Source organism: Ambystoma mexicanum, chromosome 10 (assembly GCF_040938575.1).
Source record: "Ambystoma mexicanum isolate Mex_15411 chromosome 10, UKY_AmexF1_1, whole genome shotgun sequence".
Taxonomy (NCBI): Eukaryota; Metazoa; Chordata; class Amphibia; order Caudata; family Ambystomatidae; genus Ambystoma; species Ambystoma mexicanum.
In genome coordinates, this window is record NC_090932.1 from 67,580,721 (window position 1) to 67,602,564 (window position 21,844).

Consider the following 21,844-nt stretch of genomic DNA (forward strand, 5'->3'; position numbering starts at 1 on the left):
GTGAAGAAGCCTGTGTCATAAGTGAGACAGTGAGTTACCTTATGAAGTAGTTACCCCAAGAAACTATTCTGTCTAAATGGCTGCTAAGAATCAAATCCAGGCATTGAACACCTATATGTGACGGGGCATCAAGGACAGGTGACAGCATACACACAAACACAAGGTCTGCCAAAGGGTTGGTGTCTGGTGAACAGGCATTCTCATGTCATATGTTTAAGTCCACTAGAATTAGGAGTTTAGTGCTGTCTATAGCTGTGCAGCCCGGAAAGTCTTCGAATCCTTAAAAATGGAGTCGCCGGTTCAAGAGGCCAGTAGCAAAGTGCAATTTTAAATGAATCAGAGGGTGGGTGGCGGCCATATCATAAAAGATCAAGTGTGTGATTGTTCATCCCAAAGATGAGTGTTAAAATTGGTGCTGTCCAATGATATGATATGATATGACATTTATAACGCGCCTATGCACAAGTGTTTCAAGGTGCGATGTGGTAAGGGACGGGAACAAAGGGAGTACGGACAGCGATCCTACTAGGCCAGGTGTCATTCAGATCACGCAAGTGCATTGGAAGGGGGCTAGGACAGTGCAGTACAAGGGAAAGATGGAAACAATAAGTAAGTAAACGGCCAGCATGTGGCAAGTGCATGGGTAAGTGCGGGCATCAGGTGTCAAGGGCTGGTACGGGGACTGTAGAGATACAGAAACATTCCCCAAGTGCGGGGGTTGCCAGGTGGGCAGTGCAGGTGTGTGACGCTGGCGGGGGAAAGGACCTGGGCCCGAGATCAGAGGGTGTCCAGGTAGGCAGTGTAGTTCCAGTTACAGCCAGGATGTAGCCGGTGCAGTTCCGGTTACACCCAGGAGGTCAGCAGAGGAGAGGAGGAGAAAAAGCAGAAGCAAAGAGAAAGGTTTTGAGGTGCTCTCGGAACCAGAGTTGGTTCTCCTCAAGTTTATAGGAGGCAGGCAGGCTGTTCCAGAGGGAGGCACCATCCGAAGAAAGAGATCTACCACCAACTCGTTGCTTGGAGAAGCGACTGACCCTGAGGGAGTTGGAGGCGGATGAGTGAAGAGCTTGAGAAGGAAGATATTTAGGAAGAGAGAGTTGAAGGTATTAAGGCCCCAGAAGGCCTTGTGAACAATGCAGAGGGTTTTGAACTTAATCCTCGCAGCCACTGGGAGCCAGTGCAGAGATTTAAGTCCTGGAGAGATACAATCCCTGGGCATGAGGCCAAGGACAAGTCTTGCAGTCCTGTTCTGGATAAATTGCAGAGGGCAGAGAGTAGAAGCAGGCAGATTTAGAAAGAGGCTGTTACAATAGTCCAGCCTAGAGAGAACCAGAGCTCTGGAGACAGTGAGCTTCTGGGGGAAGGAGAATAAGATTTGAAAATGATGGCAATGCCGACCCTTGGGCGTGAGTCTGTAAACCCATTTAATAGAACATTGCTCTAGGATCAGCAAGTGAAAGATAACTTGCGAATCCTCTGTCATCCATGTTTCTGTAACAAAGCGTTAGGGCTATCAAAAGATCATGGTTAACCTTGGTTTTATCGTGCACTGATCTGCAATTGATCGGTGCACACTTAAATGAGTGGTGACAGTTTGCAGGTGAATCATAATCCCATCCAGAACTTATGTCTTGCCTGGGGGACTAGTATCTTTCCAGTGCAATTTCATGTGCCTGGATTTCAGTTCTCAGCGTAGAGAATCCAAGTTGGCTGTTGAAGCCCTAAGGGTCATCTCTAGTGTAATGACCCCTGTCGGCAACAAGCAAACTAAGTGGCCAACCACAAAGTACCAAAACAAGTACCGAAACATAGACTATGCTGACTAACCTAGGACCAGCGAAACACGACGCTGAATACCAGAACTGGCATGAACTACTTATAGATTAGGATTACTATAGAGGGTGAAAGCGTCCAGAATCCACAGTCTTCCAGATCATTCTGCCAGCACATTATGGGCTACCTTGGTGTCTAGTGGCCTGGTGGAGCCACTTTTTGTCTTGAGGTATGTTTTTCAGTCTGCATTGGTGAAGCCTTGTCCCAAGTGGCATTGGAGCTTCTAGGGCTTTATAGTCTGCCTTTGGTTCTTGGTTTGAAGACCCTCTTCATCTGGCACCCACAACCTATGTGCATACTCCAGCAGATATGATCTTTTCATGTAGTTATTCTCTACCTTCCATCTCACATTTCTTGAGATCTTAGCGTGATCTTCCAATTTTAAGAGCAATACATTTCTGTCTAGGTTTAGTCCCTTGGGGGGGATATTTGTGTCTTTGGAGAAGTTCTCTTCATACCTGTCAAATGTATGGACTCTGTGCCTTGATACTCTTGATCACTGAAGCCCCATTGCTTTGGATGTAATGTACACTGAGCTAAAACTTAATTCTGGCTGTGACACACCTTATTCTGTCTCTGTCTCTGTCCCAGGGAGATGAAGCTCATTCCTTTGTATTAGTTTGCGGGTTATAGTTGGATGAACTTCTACCTGCAGTTGATGGTGGGTAACAGCGAGTCATGATGCTTTTTATGAATCTTTTCCTCTGAACGTTAACCTTGCCCAGAAAGCTTTGGTCACTGTTGCCGGGTGTTCCATTCTTTGGAAGATCCAGCTAGAAATGCTGCTGCAAGTTTCCTATTTCTTTTTTCAGGTTTTGCTTTGTCCACTGTTGAGTCTTCACCTTGGAACATCCCGCCTTCATCCATTTGAGGTTTATTGAGTTCATGTTTAACCACATTTCCCTCATTACGCCTGTTGAATGAAGTCCCCTCTACATCTTCTGAATTGCTATTTCTCCAAACTGCTTCACACTAGTGGGGTCATGTTTTCACGTTTGTTGTACTGTGACGTGTGCGTCGGGGTGTCGTGTCTAAGGAAGGATTGCAGCGACAAAGAAGGATAAAGTTGTGATGCCTTTCTCGCCTAGCAGTTATCATCATTACACTCTGTAAAACCATTTCTCATCAGTCATGGAATATCTCCCACCCACCTTCCTGTGCAGTTTGTGTCTTTCATTAAGGATACACTGCTCAGATATCACAAACACGATAGGATAAAGGGAACAGTTGAGAAGGTTGTTTAATTTTAAAAGACAAAGGTCGTGGCCACTGGCCATGGCTGAAGGCCAAGACTAGTGGGTTTGAAAGAAACCTAGTGTTTTAAAATATACACTGGGCACGGCCGACGGCCATTCTCACTGGCCGGTGCTAAAGTCTATGGCTAGTGGGCCCCAAGGAAGCCTATAAGTGGATGTGGCCACTGGCCAGTGGATCCGAGAGAAACCTATTGGTGCTATATGTACATTAGCCACTGCCGAAGACCATGGCTAATAGCCCTTCAATAAACAATGGTGTACCAAAACCCTTGAAATTCACTGAAATAACGTTAGTTAAGGGACAGTTAAGGTAATCAGATTTAATGCAACAAAACCCTTGAAATTCAGTGGGTGTGGGAAGAGATGATCATCTTAACTCAGTGTCCCCCTGCCGCAAAGCCCATGAGAACATACATGACAGATGGGATTCACAATGGCAAGATAGCTCAGTGGGTGGCAAGATAGCTCAGTGGATTGAACGCTCACTGCTAGGATTTGTGTGTGATCTGCAAGTCGCAGGTTTGAATCCCGGCAAGACAAACGCAGCCTTTCATCCTTCCAAAGTCAATAAATGATGATTGAGTGCTATTGTATGTATATGTGTTCTACATAAAACACTAAGGCATAAGCACTATATAAATAACACATCATTAGATCCAAGGAGTCATCAGCGGGGGGACTGTGTTAAGATGATCATCACTTCCCACATCCATTGACTTTCACGGGTTTTGTTGTGGTACATCTGATCACCTTAACTAAAGTTTTTTCAGTGAATTATAGGGTGGCGGGCACCACCCTATAGTTAAGGTAAAACTGAGTTACATAGGAAATCGCTAATAACTTGCTAACACACCCCACTGCCCCCCAGACTGGAAAGTTTGGGAAAGATTTGTTGAGGAATAAAAAAAAATGAAGAAAACAAAAAAACATAGTTTTGGACTAGTCCCCATCCATTTTCCCATAGACAAAAAAGGTCAATTTTTGCCAAACCGCACAGTCAAAAAACGCTGGACAAATTAGGATTGGGTCCAAAACAACTTGGGCACAAAGCGTTGACCCGCAGCCGTTTTGTGGTTTGGGATTATTCTGTTCAGATTATTCTGTTCAGTACTTTTTTTAGAATTTGACAGAGAAAGGCGTGCCTCCTTCTCCAAAATAGGTAGCTATATCTATGGGAAATTGCCAAGAAACCGGGTGTTTAAAATGAAACAGCTGCCATCTTTTTTTTCTCAATGTGAGAGATAGCCACGGCTTTACCCTAGGTTAGCCGAAAACGAAAACGCAGGAAAATGCCATTTCCAGGTGAAAATCAGGGAAATGCCTCTAAGGTAGAGGTGGGGGCAATAGGACAGCAAGCTAATTTTGGGAGTTGGAGGAGGTGCAGGGACTGGGTTTGCAACACAAAGCTTTTCTGTAACCTCAGCTGTCAGACACAATAGCTGCGACTAGCCGACATTTCATAGCAAACTGTGTTGTGTCACTGAAACAGCTAGTGCCGAGGGGGGAATAGGTGAGGGCAGGGAAGGTGAGGAGGCTATCAGGGGAGTGGGGGAGCAGGCACACATGAGTGGGGAATTTGGTGAGTGTTTGGGAGAGCAGGTAAGCATTTTGGGGTTTCACTTTTTTTTTTCCTGATAATGGCCGGTATAAGGACTACAAAATAATAACCAAGGGTGTCCGAGAGTGTTTGTAGTTCATAGCTGCGGTTATAGAAATATATATATATAATTGTACAGCTACAGTGACTTTGCCATGGCCTGTGACATCATAGGCATCCGGAGCTCATTCAGTAACCGGGGCCAATTCTGCTTAGCTTCAAAGCAAGGAAGTGCCAGCCCCCTCAGGCCATGTTGCCCAACAAATTAGGTCAAGTTACAAGACCACTTAGAGCAACATGGCCTGAGGGACCGGACCCTTCCTCGCTTTGTAGCTAAGCAGGGTCAGTCCTGGAGAGAGTCCACAGTCCCACATGCTGTGTGCTTTCTTATTTTAAATATCTCATAACACACTAAGAAAACACAAGGCATCCACATTATTATTGTTTTTAAACTATACTACTGTCAGTCCTGGAAAGTATTGCACTCTAAAGGTCAAGCCGCCATGAGGCTCACATGGAAAGAGCAGCTATCTCTGGCTAAGGAGCTGCTAATACATGGAGAATTGCAAAATCGCAAATCCAGCTTGCACGTGTGAGGGGAAACTAGAATAACCTTTTGTTTTATATATATATATAATATGCCCCAGTATGGTTTAAATATCTTCTGTGTTCACAGTGCTCTCTGAGCGACCATTTTCTTTGCCTTTTGCTGAATTGCATTCTGGTTTTTGTAGTCTCACAGTTAAGAAGCAGGGAATAATAGCACAATTGTACACATTTTGGCTAACATGGTTCTATAAGGATTTATATATTTGAGTTATACTATGGTATGTTTACTTTTCAAGTTATCCTTATAAAGCAGAATATTGTTGAAAGCTAGACCCGGGGGACGGGGGGGCATTGATGAGAGGGTAAGTAAGTCATTAGTATTTGCCCAGGATGTGGCAAGAGAGGTTACAATCATGGACACTGGTACAGTTATGTTCCCCTGATTGTGGCTGATTTTCAGTGCACAAGTAAAGGACACATGATTGGACAGCGTAACTTTTAATCCCGAGGTTCAGACGCAACCCCTTGATTTTTTTGAGGTTGGCAAACTTGCTCAAGTATTTGGCTACCAGGATTTTGCTCAGGTTGACATGTTCCCAGTGCAGGCGCTTACCCACAAGACCACAAATACTTGTCTCATATTGAGATTTTGTTTTCCAGGGAATATTTCACTACAGATTGCTGGGTTTAAAAGGTGAGCATATTGTATACTTTGCCAACATATGTATTGGAATATTTCCTCTATCAAGTTATTTTCTGGTGTTCATTACTTTTTTTAAAAGTCCAGTGCTATTTTGTCTTGCGCACTTTCTTCTAAGGAAGAAGGTCAATTGAACTACATTTGTATATTTCACTTTAAGATATATGTTCACTTACTCTGCATATAATCATGGGTGCCATACTGCTTAAATGCACTTAGTGGAGGTTGTGCAATGTATCACAACCGTCACCAAGAGACCGGCCATAAAACAGGGGGCTTGTAGCATGCTGCTTAACCAAAGTGTGTGATCCTTGGATAATAGTTTTATCTCACTGGTAATTTCCTAAAGAAATTCAGAGTTCTCAAAGCCTACCATCTTTTATACATAATAATACCACTGTCAACACAGATCAAAAGCATTCTGATTGATGAATGTCTTTGAGCAATGTCTTGCACGTGTTTTGAAATATAGAGTGGGCACATCCGAAGGCCGTGCCTTGCCCACTGGCTATGGCCAAAGGCCATGGGTAGTGGCCTGGTAGTGTTCTAAAATATACAGTGGGCACGGCCGAAGGCCATAGCCAGTGGTGCAGGAAAAATGTATGGAATAACAAAACCCTTGAAATTCAATTAATAAACTTTAGTTGATGATCAGTTAAGGTAAGAAACTTATCGCAACAAAACCCCTGAAATTCAACGCATTGGGGAACGCAGGACCGGCTTAACTCGTTCCCGTTGCAAAGCCCAAGAGGACATATTTATTAGAAGCGAAGGGATTCACAATGCCATAGAAATTGGCATTATGGGGGATGGAGTAAGGTGAGATCAACAGGTAAACACTGGGTTAAGCCGATTCTGAGTAGCCCAATGCGTTGAATTTCAGGGGTTTTGTTGCAATAAGTTTCTTACCTTAGCTGATCATTAACTAAAGTTTTTTTATTGAATATATATATATATTAGAGTGCGGCGGTCGCCACAATATAGTAAAGGTAAGCGATGAGTTCCGTAGGAAATCCAAAAAAATGATTTGCTAATAGCTTTTGACTGGTAGGATTAATTTGGCAGGCGTTTTTCAGACAATTGTGTATGCACGGACACACCCCTGCGACCCCGAGACTGAGAATTTTGGGAAAGATTGATTACAAAATAAAAAAGTTATTAAGAAAACCAAAAGAAGCACTTTCGACCTAGTCCCTATCCATTTTCTCATAGACAAAAAAGGTGAATTTTGCCAGACCACACAGCTAAAACTGCTGAACGGAATTGGAGCGTCAATTGGAGTATGTCACACGGAATCAACGAGTGTTGTGGGGAATGATAGAGACCTGGCAAGGTGAGGAGGCCTTCAGGGGAGTCTGGGAAGCAGGCACAGATGTGGGGGGGGCACTTGCTGAGTGCCTGGGAAGGCAGCAAGGTATTTTTTCCATCATTTTTCACGATAACCTCTAGTATCTAATAACTACAAATAAGCGTGGCTATCTGTAGTACATTGTGGTTATATAAGTGGTTATGGGAAAAAGGTTTTACAAAATATATATTTTTACAGCTACAGTGAGGTATTGGGTGAAGATTCACTAGCCAGGGCCAAAGGCCAGTGGCTTGGTAGTGTTTTAAACAATAGAGTGGGCACGGGCAAAGGCTGGTAGTGTTGTAAAATATGCAGCGGGCATGGCCGAAGGCTGTGGATTGATAATGTAGTAAAATATATAACGGACACGGCCAAAGGCCATTCTCACTAACCAGGGTCCAATGGTACACATGAATAGTGGCCACGGCCCATGGTTGTGGTCACTGGCCATGGCCGACATGTTGCAAAATATACATTTGGCCATGGCCTAAGGACCTGGCTAGTGGCTTGGTAATGTTGTAAAATATACACTGGCCATGGCCAAAGGCCATGGCCATTGGCTTTGTAGTGTTGCAAAATGTACACTGTGGGCATGGCCTAAGGCTGTGGCCAGCCATCGCTAGTGGCTTGGTAATGTTGTAAAATATACAGTGGGCACTGCCGAAGGCCATGCTCACTAGCCACGGCCAAAGGTCCTGGCTTGTGGGCCTGATACACATGTATATATATATATATTATTATCGTCAAAAATGTATTGTCTTTATTTAATACTTCAAAAACGTGCTCATGCTTTGAGATGTAGGAATTTTTCTGACAGCTGGTAGACACGGAGTTCCTTTGTTTCCCACACCATAGCTTCAATGCTGTGCATGAAGTTCCCACACCACAGCTTCAATGCTGTGCATGAAGTTCCCACACCATAGCTTCAATGCAGTGCATAAAGTTCCCACACCATAGCTTCAATGCTGTGCATGAAGTTCCCACACCATAGCTTCAATGCTGTGCATGAAGTTCCCACACCATAGCTTCAATGCTGTGCATGAAGTTCCCACACCATAGCTTCAATGATGTGCATGAAGTTCCCACACCATAGCTTCAATGCTGTGCACGAAGTTCCCACACCACAGCTTCAATGCTGTGCATGAAGTGGGCTGGAGTGGGAACCACTCAGCAAAGTGCACAATTCTGAAGAGTTCCTGCACTCTCATTATTTCTGTTGGAAGCCCTCCCAATGACATTGATACAAAGTTGCATAGTCTATGTTTGTGAATGAGAACCAACAAGCACGTCTTGTCTTCCCATTGCCCAGGTGGTTTTGAGCCCCAATAGACTCTACTTTTCTGCAGCTCTATCTTTGCTATTACGCAAGGCTCCTCCCCTGTGTATGCCCCGGGTTTCTTTCTAAAGTATTTCCTTACCTGTGTGGCAGGTTGCATTGTAGTCAGAACAGCAGTCGGATATCTTTTTCGTTGAGCAATACTCATCGCAGTAACAGACGTTGCCTCTCCGACAGGTATCGTTTCTTCCATGGCAACAAAGCACAGGACTCTCGGAGCAACCCCCTGAAGATGGATCAAACCAACATTGGGCTGTTATCAGTAACAAAATGTAAATAATGAAAAAACAGAGCAAATTAAAAACTGGAAAAATGCAAAAATATCAACTAGAAGGATTCTTGCTAAACATATGAGAAAGTAATAGGGATATGGCAGGCCTTTGTCACCAGTATTCAGTCTCAGAGTCGTTGTCAACATTGCTTTGCATGCTGGGACTTGTAGGCCCATACAGAGGAAGGAAAGATCGGAACTGCAAGTCCCACAATGCAGATAGCTTAGGACTAAACGCCAGGATGGTCAATCTGGTGACAAACAGCTCTACCTATCTCGCCATTAAAACAGAGATTTCAAAATGTCTGCCAGGGTTCATAGATATATATATATATATATATATATATATATATATATATATATAGTAAGGCACGCCTCCTCAGCCTCATCATGACTCAATGGTAGCTGTGAGCTACAACAAATCACCACTTACAGGTCCAGACACTTAGTTAAAGTTCCACCCAAAGGGAGCGGGAAGAGCTCTATATAAGCAAGGCTGATCAGTTCAGTAGTGTGGGTTTTTGGAGCAGGTGGTGGCTGGTGGTTGGAGCATTTTGGAAGACGTTGCAAGGCTCTGTGGAAGAGGGGAGGCAGTTGGATAATGAAGGAGGAGGTGCAAAGAGCTTGGTGGAGGAGTTAAAAGAATTTGGAGGAGGGGACAAGAGTTTGGCAGAAGCAGGAAGTCATTGGGAGAGCTTAGGGGAGGAGGTGACAACCAGAGCTGGTAGAAGTTGGGAGGACTTGGTGGAGGACGTAACCTCAGAATTGGGAAGAGGACAAGAGGGTAGGCAGGTAGAAATACAATTTGGAGAAGGGGAGGCGCTAGAGGATGTGAATCTGCTAGGAGGAAATCGAGAGCAGTCCAAGGCGGAGGGGCTGATCTCGGGTGGGGGTCAGGAAGGTGGTGAAGAAGTTAATATCAGGAGTAGGATCTGGTGTAGTGAGGGGAAACAAAGACCTGAGCAGTTGAGACACGAGGCGAGAGCAGGCAGGAACGCGGAGGCAGAGTTGGCCCAAGGCAGGAAGAAGAGTTGGGAGAAGATACAAGACGCAGGAAGGGAGGGCAGACTAGCAAGGACCCTAAAGGCCAGGGGAGCATAGGACCCATCATGGAAAGCATATGGGGGCCCTGAGAAGTATAGGGGGCTACTAAAACCTCCTAGCGCCAACTCATACCTCTCGAGAAGCTTCAGTACCTCCTGCTATTGGTGAAGTGGATGCAGCGATACCTCAAATCAGGATCCCCGGAACCCGACCAAACCATGGTTTTGGGGGAGCACATTTTTGTTAGCTGGCCCTTGATAGGTGCTCCAGGAAGAACGAACACCCCAGTACAGGAGGGTGAGAGACTTGCTTGTTTTGTCCAGAACTAGTCTGTTATTTTAGTTTGTTTTATGTTTATTATTTATTCTACAAATTAAATAATTAAGAAATATACTTCCAGGATCCAGTTGTTTGAGTGTCCAACTCGGCCTCTGTGGCAATATATATATACATAGATATTCACAAACACAATGCTGAAAGCTATGGTGACTTTATTTAAACAATATGTAACTATTCCAATCCTTTATCAATGAGTCTATGAAACAAAGCCCTGCCCACTGCAGCAGAGCTACAGTACAGCATTATGTCCATCAGCATGTCTCCCTTTGCGCCATATGTGTTTCATGTGCATTTGCTGAGCCTGCAGCATATATAGTAACATTGCAGCATACCCTGAGACAATCATTACTCCCATTGTTGCTGGCCAGCTTAGACACAGTATATATAGTAACATTGCAGGATACCCTGAGACTATCATTACTCCCATTGTTGCTGGACAGCTTAGATACAGCATATATAGTAACATTGCAGGATACCCTGAGACTATCATTATTCCCATTGTTGCTGGCCAGCTTAGATACAGCATATATAGTAACATTGCAGGATACCCTGAGACTATCATTCCTCCCATTGTTGCTGGCCAGCTTAGATACAGCATATATAGTAACATTGCAGGATACCCTGAGACTATCATTCCTCCCATTGTTGCTGGCCAGCTTAGATACAGCATATATAGTAACATTGCAGGATACCCTCAGACTATCATTACTCCCATTGTTGCTGGCCAGCTTAGATACAGCATATATAGTAACATTGCAGGATACCCTGAGACTATAATTACTCCCATTGTTGCTGGCCATCTTAGATACAGCATGGATCTCTTTAGGAGATCTGTGAATTGATACTTAATCTTAAAAGCATGTTATTATTAACATGAGACGTCCTTTAGTAGATCTCGTTTACAAGGTTTGGGTGTATTTGACCTAAAACATTTGAACCTAATCACATTTGATCGAATTTATATGACCTTTTATTCGGTCTAAAATGCAGGGGGAGACCCCCGCAACCCTCCCCCACTTCCCCTCAACCTAATCTATACCCTTAACCACCCCCATATATATATATATATATATATATATATATAATTAGATTTGACAGAAAAAAAGGTCAAAAAATTGTGATCAAATATTTTGGGTCAAATGTTTTTAGGTCAATTATGCTAATACCGTTTACAATACATGAATCACGCATTGGTATAGGGGGGGTTCATAAAGTTGAGTAAAAACCCAGTGCTTAATTTGTAAAAAAAAATAAGTGCCAGTGACCAAAAAATAGTGGGCCCCATAATGCCAGACCTGAAGTGCGGGTGCGGCGCGGCCCTCAGCGCGGGCGCGGCGCCACCCTCAGCATGGGCGCAGCGCCACCCTCAGCGCGGGCGCACCAGCCGCGCCAGTTCAGTGCTAGACCTACCTAGATTGGCCCACCACCAGCCCATCACACTGCTGCTGCTCCATGTCACATGTTTGGCCCTGCAGCAACTGCTGGCACAGGCTAGTAGTAAATACGCAACTAAGATATGCTCCTCCTGTATCTGCGCCTCGATGCCCCCGGGCTGTGTGAGCGCTTTAAAAATGCAAATAAATAAAAAAGCATTCTGTTACAGTCACTGTTACACTGTATTTGTCTCTACCCTTTCTGCCCCATCTGACAGTCTGTTAAAGTACACCCAGTATTGTAAATCGGTTACCTCCAGGAAGAGCACCCTCCCCTCAGCCCGTTCTTCAGCCACCCCATCCAGGTGTTTTGTGTAATCAATTTACTCTCAAGCCCTTATTAGTCATCGCATCTCATAAATGCATCCCCATTCACCCTTCCTTCAAGCATGAGCATGGTGTTGTATAACTTGGAAAAGGTCATTTCTGCAAGACATTGTTGTGAAATCAACAGCCTGTGCTACTTCTGCTTTAGGGCCTCTTTCCACCTTAACACATATTAAAAAACGAAATGTGTTTTGTCACCCAATATTCAGTAGCCAGAGGAGAATGCATATTCGGATATCTCCTTCCCACTGACATGTTCTTGACATACTTCGCTAAACTGCAGAGTGTAACATACACCCACCGCCCTATCTGAGGATTCCTATCTGAGGAGTGCATGTGCTATCATTTGGAGCACATGCTCGGAGCGTATTGCACCCAGGTTAAGGGGCCACATCTGGTGTATAAACCACACATCAGGATAGAAAACATGTGCTGGAATTATGTAAAGAAATGACAGCAAAAGACGGTTGAGAATTATTCACAAATACTCAACTAGTGCTTTTAATTATGATGACAGATTAGTGGGCACGTGCACCATGTTTATCCCCTTCTAGTTTCCATGTGTGTATTTTGGCATTTCAGAAGTTCGTCTTTGCATGGGCTTTTCTCGCAAAGTGCAGCCGGTTCGGTTTCGGCCCAATACGTGCACCGTTCCGGGTCCCCTCGCTGAAGCTTGTTTGTGAACTAATGAGGCGATAACATTAAAAGGAAGAACAGAAACACCCAGGCAAAAATTCACAGTTCATGTTTCGCTTAGATGAATACTATCCAGGGTCGGACTGGGGCATACAATTGTCTCGAGTCGGGCTCGGCACCAATGAAAAAGTAGCCAAAGTTGCAAACGACAATTCCTTCTTTTTGTGACAGACACTAGTGGGACCACGCTGCCGCCCGTGCCCCGCCCGGTCCTGGGCTTTGCCCTGCCTTGCCTCGATCACTTAGGCTACCTTCCGTTGGGCCACCAGCGCCATGGCCTTGCTGAGCCTGATGATGACAAAAATAGGTGCGCTGCGCAGCAGCCCCACGGAAGGTAAGATTTTAAAGGAAAAAACTTATATTTGGGCGGCTGGGGCCCATCACTTTCGAAGTGATGGGTGGGCCACAGCCGGCATTCAAAATAAGTTATTTCTTTTAAAACCTACCTTCCGTGGGGCGGGGCCACGGCCACCGGCCCCACGGAAGGTAAGGTTTTCAAAGAAAAAAGTAAAAAACAAACTTTTGGACACAATCCACGGGCCCGGCCGCCCGCGGCAGAGTCATCTGACTCAGTCTGCGGCAGATGGCAGCCCCTGGTCATAGAAATTGGCCTGGGCCTGGCCCTGACTGCAGTTAGCAGTACACTGGACACAGGTGACACAGACAGAAACCCGGGCGCGGATGGGCCCCTGGTGGGGCCCTGACTCCTGAGCAGTCACGACACCACCAGGGGACCGTGCCGCCGCCCGGGCCCTGACCTGGGCCTTCCTTGCCTGATCACTTGACTGTGACAGGCTCAGGCTGCACCGCACGCAACAACAATTGACTTACCTGCTTTGCCGGCTGGGACTTGGTCTCCTGTCGGCCTGAGGGTGGGGGGGCTGATTGCGCACAGTGGCACCCGCACACATGAAAAAGCAAGCAGAGGGGGCCGCAGGAAGCAACCAGGCCGCACCACGCAGTGCAGCAGGGCAGGCTCTCTCTCTCACAAGTCAGGACCGACGACGCCACGCCTCAACACCTTCACTTCACAGTAACTCGTGAAATGAAGGTGGCGCCGCGCTGCCTCCTGTGGCAACAACAACAAGTCACCATGTAATTTCACTGGCTCAGAAGAAGAGCCAATGAAAACTGCACATTCTGTGTTACTATACAGAATGTATCAAATACTGTATAGTCACAACAGAATGGGAGTTTTCATTGACTGTTGTTTGTAACAGTTTGTTGTTTATTGCTATTGCTGGCCCCTTCCAGGGCCAGCCAGCCAGGGCATGCAACCTGCAAGCATGCGAGAGATCGAGATCAGAATGACAAATCCCAATGATTTATAATCGAAGCAAAGCGAAGTGGAAGAACAAATAAAGCAATTGCACGTGTGCTGGCCCCGCATGAGTTCCGGTGCCCAAAAAAGAGTGCCAGTGTTGGGCACCGGCAACCACCCCCATAAATTAAGCACTGTAAAAACCACTGTGTGAGTTAAACCTTCAGCAAGTTCACAGGAATACAGTTGCAGCCTGTCTCAGCTTCTGATGGACGTTTCAGCTTGGCTGTGAGGTGGTCTACATAGGAAACCCCCTGTTTTGTGGAGCAACTCCTCCCCTCCATGTTCAATCTAGCAGCACGGTTTCATTTTATTAGCATTTGGTGTGTAGATACCCAAGGCCTATGGCCAGGGCTGTTAGCACATCTTCCACTTTCTCTCCGAGTCTTTCAGGGATGTCATTTCTGGTCCCTTGACAAGCCTTCACAGGGTGCTTGGAGGGTATGTCCCTCCAGAGGCTCTGAGGACTCTAACAGTCACAGGAGTATCTCTTGTGAAGGCTCCACCACAAGGCCCTCTGAGACAGGCAGTCGAAACATCCCCTAAATGTCGGCGTCCCCTCCCTGCTCTAGCCGAGATGGGACACAGGAGCTCCGCCAATTGTCGTCTTCCAACATTGCATTTCTTCAGTATTTGCAGAAATGATCAAATTCGAAAATACCTACTGCAAAATGACCTAATTTTTGTGAGTCGAAAAGTGATTTTTGTACATTTCTTGTGATAAATAGATGGGTGTCTGGTATGGGTATAGGTTAGGGTTGGGGGATGTGAGGTAGGTGCGGAGGGTCTCCCCGGCAATTTAAAAAAAGAATTTGACAAATAAATGTGGTCATTTTGCAGTAGGTATTTTGTTTTCGATCATTTTACAGTAATCCCATTTGTTCAGCCTGCAAACCTGAATTATTAAGGAAAAAGGCCCTCTTCCGCTTGAGTTTGGGTGTATAGCCTTTCTCCAATCTACATATACACTCTCAGGTGGTCAAGCACTCTGAGCTTCAAGCCAGAGCTGTGAGGGCACTGCCACCCATGTGCTGAAGATCCACGTGTCCGTCTCCCATTGGAAAGGGTGGTGACATGAAATTCTACATACACATGACATGTTAGGATATGATAGGTTATTTATAAAGCTCTTAATACCGAGAGGTTTCTAAGCACGGACCCGAGGATCGAACCTGTGTTGCTCCATGTCTTCTTGCTTCCAAGGCGAGCATGTTGCCCCTAAGCTATCCTCCCGAGACGTGTTACAGCGAGCAAAGAGTCCTACTGTACTTCAGCTTCAGGAACTGACCCACAGTGCCCTAGCAAGGGGGGAATCTCTAGCACATGGGTCCAGGCAAAGGTCAAAACTCGGAGTCACAATGGATCTCATTGGCACTGCTGATAATAGCAACCTAGAAACATGGCTCCCAGGACAGGTGAGTAAAGGTTGGTTTTCAACATTCAAATAAGGGTGAAACAACGAACCCCCACCGCCACCTGTGTGGGTGCGGCATGGCGCCTGGCCCCTGTTATTCCTCTTTCGCCCACGACTGGAGGTTCCATGTCGGGGATTTCTGTTGCCAGAACCGGGACATTGCTCCAGGGTTTGGCCGAGCCTCGACCATGCTGCGGTGGATTCCACGTTGTACTGCTTCGCCATCGTTTGGTTTCAGTGGCGGACTGCTTGGCCTCTGGAGATGGCGGTGAAAGGCGGGCTTGTTGATCATTAGCCGTTCGGGTGACAGGAGCGGAGTGAAGAAGGTGTCCGACATTTTTGGTGACTTTTCTGGAGCTATGCTGGAGTTGTGCACCAGAATTCCATGTGCACCTCTGTCGGCTGCATTTGAAGCCAACTGTTCCTGGTCCACCACCTGCATTTTGTAGACACTTTTATCCTTTAGACTTTGCCTCCCTCCCAGGGTGTGATTTTTGTACTTTGTGGATAGGTTGGCTTCATATTGTCCTGCAATTCTGCTGATTCTGATCATCATTGCAAGTTCCTTCTGTTTGGCTTGCTTTCCTCTTCCTCTGTCGTTTCTGTTCCATGTTGTGTTTTAAAGAAATGCTACAGTGGGCACTACAACAGTACCAAAAAGCTTGTTCAAAGTGTAACACAATTATAGATGGCGTGTGGGAGCACTGCAGAGAAAATGTCCCTGGTCTCAGGACAATAGTACACTCACAGAAAACCTCCCCGGGTACTGTGTGTTCACCTATTGAGTCAAAAAATACCCTTTTAAAGTAGATATATAATGTCAACATGTCATATCAATTATAGAAGAAGAACTAGAAAACATTTGAGTTCATGGTATGCTCTCGTCTTGCTCTCAAAAAGAGCTGCTGTTGGTTGCCTTATTTGTTCCTGCTTATATTTCATATATTAGATTAGTACCCGGCGAGGGCGCAATCAGAATGCAAAAGCCATTCTGATTGGCCCTCGCCGAGTCATTAACAGGGCGGGAATCCCTCTGTCGGGATTCCACAGCCTTTGTCCCTGGCGGGGGGCGTGGTAACCCGTCAGGCAATGAGGAGGCTCAAAGCGGGGCCATCCCCGCTCCGAGCCTCCCCACGGCTGAGAGGCTGCCTTCACCCCCGCCGAGGACTCGGGTAAGCTTTTTCTTATTTTATTTTCCTTCCCTCCCTCATCCCTGCCCTCTCCACCCCACTTACCTTTTTGCTTCTGTGTCCCCGCTGGGGAACGATAGCAGGCTCCAGCAGTGTGGTTGACTCGGAGCGGGCCATCCCCGCTCCGCGCATCCACACGGCTGGAGGCTTCCATCGTCCCCCAGTGCGGACGCAGGTACGTTTTTTTTTTTTTTAATTTTCTTCCCCTCCCTCCCTTCCGCCCTCCCAACCCCACTTACCTTCTGCTTCTTTTTTTTCGGAAGCGGACACAGTGGGAACACTTGTGTTCCCAGCGCGTCAGCTCCCGATGGCCGCCATGGAAAGGGAAAACGGACTCAGTTTTCCCTTTCCATTTCGGCCATTTTATTTTTATTTTTTTTTCTGTCCCGAAATGCTGCAGCGTTTCGGGACAGAAAAGATGCTTTTAGTGCCCCAGTCACGCACATAATGCGGGCCGGGGTACTAATAGCAATATGACCCTCGCGGCGGGGGCATTACCGACTCAGGTAATGCCCCAGGGCCTTCGTTAAGTACTATGGGCCCTGAGGCTTTACCTGAGTCAGTATTGCCCCCGCCGCTCGGGTCATATTGCTTAAATAGAAACGTTTTTAGTATATTTTCAGTTTTTAATTGCTTGAAGGCAAAAGTGCATCAAAGATAATCAGCGCCACCATTTGGGTTGCCAATGCATTTCGGACTGAGCCCGCCTTCAGGGCTACGGCATTGATTGATCAGCTATCAGGCCGATATATGCACAGTTATCTGTAGGCGTCTTGTCCGCTCGTGGACATTAACCTTACTCTCGAGCGTGAATGTGCACCGACAGCAAGATGAGAGCATACCTTGAACTCAAATTTTTTCTAGTTCTTCTATAGTTGTTTGTAACCATGTGCCAAGACTTCAAGGCATGCTCCGGTTACTCCAACTACGTCAACATAAATCACAGAATATACCTTGGGTGGTGCCCACCCATAATCTTTTTTAACACATCATATCAAAAAACTGTTAAACTAAATGTGTGAAAAAGAAAAGAAAAAAGGAAAACAAACAAGTTACTCAAAAAGGAAACAGAGAAGAATGGAATAGAAAGACATAAACAGTAAGAAGAAAAAGAAGGAAGAAAAGGGAAGAACTAGAATAACTATAAAAAAAAAGTCAGAGTACCCCATTCCAAAGTTAAGAAAGCAGTGGAGGAAATGGAAAACAATTGGTGGGGGAACCCACAAGGGCCGGGGTAGGGGCGGCATTTGGGGGGGGGGGCAGAGCTGGCAATTGACCTCTGATCAAAGGAAATGCCCAAAATAATAGTTTAAAATGGCGCAATTTCTTTCATGCTGCTTCTTTTCCAATTCCACTTTAAACCACTTCCATGGCACTGGTGATGAGGTACTTCACTGTGCGGATAATAGTTTTGACCAGTGATGCTGAGTAAATATTCTTTAAAATGCACAACTTTGATCCCATTTTATAAAAAAAAACTCCAACTTGGGTACTATTCAAACAGGGTCAGAAAAGGAATGAATTGCCATTTACAAAGATGGGCCACTTTTTCATTGGTGCCCGAGACAATTTTATGGCCCAGTCCGACCCTGCTCAGTACGTGTATACACAGGATGATTGGCACACACACACAGGAGCAAACCGTACCAGCCATCTGTGCACCTAAACTAGCAACAGCAATGTTATTCCGCACTGTGTTCTGAGCTCACACAGAGGAGTAGTTTAAGCAGACTGTGAAAGAATCATTTAGAAGAGCAATGACTCTGGCTAATGGTGAAAGAGCAGATGATCTGTGGAGAAATCCTGGTTTAAACCGAGGGATTGTCCTGAAACCTCATACTTTAAACCTGCTGATTTCTGTTCACCATAGGCAACGTTTTGGTTTACCTGAATCACACCCGGCACAGCTCCTGCAGCTCTGCTCTGAAAGCAGTTGGGTGGCTGCGGTGTGTGATGTTAATAGGGGTATGTACTTATTCATGCAATGTTTGTCAAATACCTGTATAATTATGTATTCATGCAATGTTTGTCGGATACAGGTATCCGACAAAAATTGCATAAATGAATAAATATTAAGAGGTACTCTGCCTTTCCTCTCCTTCCCCCAGAAGCTCATGGTATCCCAAGCTCTGGTTCTCTCTAGCTTGGACTATTGTAACAGCCTCTTTCTAAATCTACCTGCCTCTACTCTCCACCCTCTGCAACTAATCCAGAACAGGACTGTGAGACTTGTCCTTGGCCTCAAGCCCTGGGATCGTATCTCTCCAGCTCTGAAATCTCTCCACTGGCTCCGAGTGGATGCAAGGATTAAATTCAAAACCCTCTGCATTGTCCACAAGGCTTTCTGGGGCCTGGGTCCAAAATACCTTCAGCTATCCCTCCGCAAATACCTCCCCTCTCGAGCTCTTCGATCCTCTACCTCCAACTCCCTCAGGGTCAGTCATTTTTCTAAGAAACGAGCTGGGGATAGATCTCTGTCTTCGGCTGGAGCCTCCCTCTGGAACAGCCTCCCTGCCTCTCTAAAACTTGAGGAGAACCATCTCCGGTTCCGGAAGCACCTCAAGACCTTCCTCTTTTCTTCTGCCCTCGCTCCCCCTCTCCCCTGCTAATCTGTTCTCTCTTGGCACCGTGCACCTGGCCACCCTCTGTCCTTCGGGCCCAGGTACCTACTCATCCTGCCACCCGCCCGCACTGCCTCCGGGCCACCCCTTGCACTGGGGTCTGTATCTGTACCCATACAACCTCCCCTTTTTCTTCCTGCACTTATCAGACCTACCCTGTCTGCTGCCTTAAACCTAGCACTTGCAAATTGCTGGCTGCATTACCACTGTTTGTTGCCTTTATTATTTATTTATTGTTATTTATCTGTTTCTCCTCTGCTTCGCACTTTCCACTTCTCCCCCTTCTTTTAAAATTAGGTGCCGCCGACCCATTAACGCTGCCCTAAAAAGCAAGCTATTTTCACGAGGAGGGGTCCGAGCCTCAAAGATGACATCTTCCCCCAATATATATATTTCAAAATCATATTCCCTAGTCCAGCCGCAATACTTTGTTGAGAGTCTCCACTACATCGCCCCAGACGAAACGTACTCTTGCCATCCCACATTATATATTCCAAGGATCCTGCCCTATGTCTACATCTCCAACAGGTGCTGGAAAAACCCAATCCCCATCGGTGCATTCTCTCAGGAGTCCGGTATACTCTATTTAACGACTTCATTTGTCGAGACCTCTCACCCCCAACTATGAGACATCAGGGCTATGTTTCTCCAAATGCCGTCCCATCTCCCTTATGTCATTTCTGATGTAAGATTCTTCGCCCAAGTGTCTAATAAAGCAGAATTTCTTCTCTTAGCCCATACCAGGAGGTTGTAAACCACCAAAGCCATATGACCTTGCTGGCCGAACTGTAATATCATTTCCCCTATATCTGTTTTACCAATTGGCCCATTGGAGTTTATGGCTGCTTTCAAAATTCAGTTTCCCTCACATGTGCAGCCTCTGAGGTTCTTGATTTCTTTCATTTTCTTCAAGGGTGTACATATCTATATTCCATCTTCAATCAAATGACCGATCCATTTCACTCCCTCCAAATACCGGGCGTGCCAAAATACCATCTTCTTCTCAAATTTAATGGTCAGATTAAGCTATATGGGAGCACTAGTCACACAAAATGGATCCTGGCCTAACAGTTTCTGCCAACAATCACTCAGGAATTCCGACAATGGTAAACTTTCCCCTTCTTTTCCATTCTTCGTGGTCAGGAGCGGCCTGGGTTCAGACTGCTCATTCATGTTTACCTCAGCTCTTGTCTATTCATCTGAATGGTTTTCCAGAAAAGGTAATAAGTGTAATGCCAAAAAACGCAAAATGATAAGCTGTGAAAGTAGACGCCTTCTTCCCACCTTTTTCACATGGCATCTGCAATTTCCAGTGGTGACTTATGTTCCCAGATGAACTTCTGAATCAATGTATATATGCTTGCACGAGAGTCTTTGGTAGGTGATAGATAATGCTGGATAGTGTGTTTAACCTCCTAACAGACATGTGATATCTATTTGCGAGATGTAAAGGAACTCTCTACGGCTCTTCGTCACGCCACAATATCACTCCTAGTCAAGAAGGACAAACCTCTGACAGCCCTCAGGGGCTACTGACCTATTAGCCTTATCAATACTGATTGCAAAATATTGGCAAAAATGATGGCAAGATGACTAGAGGGAATTCTGCAGAGACTGGTGAATCCAAACCACGCAGGTTTTGTAAAAGGAAGACATTCATCAGTTAACTGGGGAGACTTCTCCTGACGTTGGTGGAAGGCTCAGAGGTTGGACACAGAGTTGTGACCCTTTCACTGGAAGCCGAAAAGGCTTTTGAATGCATTACTTGGAGATTCATGTTTCAGACGACAGAATATATTGGCTTTGGGCTTGAATTTCTAGACTGGATCAAATTATTATAATCGGACCCTACAACATCTGTAATGACTAATGGTATTTGTTTGGAAGGTTTTATCTTGGAGAGGGAAACGAGACAAGGGTGCCCCCTTTCACAGTTACTGTTTGTTTTAGCATTGGAACCCCAATCAATTTCAATAAGGAATAATGAAAATGTTCTTGGAGTAATATTTGGTGGCATGATGCAGAAATTGTGGTTGTATGTCGACGACGTACTGGCATCATTGAAAGACTTGACAGCAAATAGATATTTTTGGAAAAGATTCCGGACACAAGATAAATTGGATGAAATCTGAGGCCATGCCTTGTTCAAGGTCATTTAAGAAGGCAGAAATTGTAATTATCTTGTGATTCATTTGTAACTTTTTAGCACTTGTGGTCATTTTTGTCATTGTACAATGCATCTTACAATGCAGTACAATGGAGTACACTGTGTGTTTTGCCCTAGACTAACACTGAAAGGATTTTTGGTTACTCTAGAGGCTTGATTCTGAGGTGCATGCACTTTACTTACAAACACCATACTCTAATGAAGAAAGAATGTGGTGCAGGGAAATGAAAGCTTTGGCTTTTCTATGTGCCTGCTTTATGGCTTGACAACAGTCCCATCCATCAGGAATGTAAGGCGGCCACATGGAGGGGATTCTCCTCCAAGCAGCACTCGTTTAGCATGAGGAAAAAAGGAGTGAATATATGGTACCTTTGAGGTGCTGTTAAACTCCACTGCACGCTTTTT

General features: G+C 45.5%; 1 protein-coding gene across 1 annotated transcript in view; it reads right to left on the reverse strand.

Moving 5' to 3' along the window:
- The window catches only part of LOC138491155 (uncharacterized), a 181,109-nt gene that overhangs the window by 57,170 nt on the left and 102,095 nt on the right, over positions 1-21,844 (reverse strand). The window contains exon 2 of the mRNA XM_069617513.1: positions 8,699-8,842. Coding sequence (XP_069473614.1) covers positions 8,699-8,842 — 144 coding nt within the window. The remainder of the gene's footprint in view (positions 1-8,698; positions 8,843-21,844) is intronic.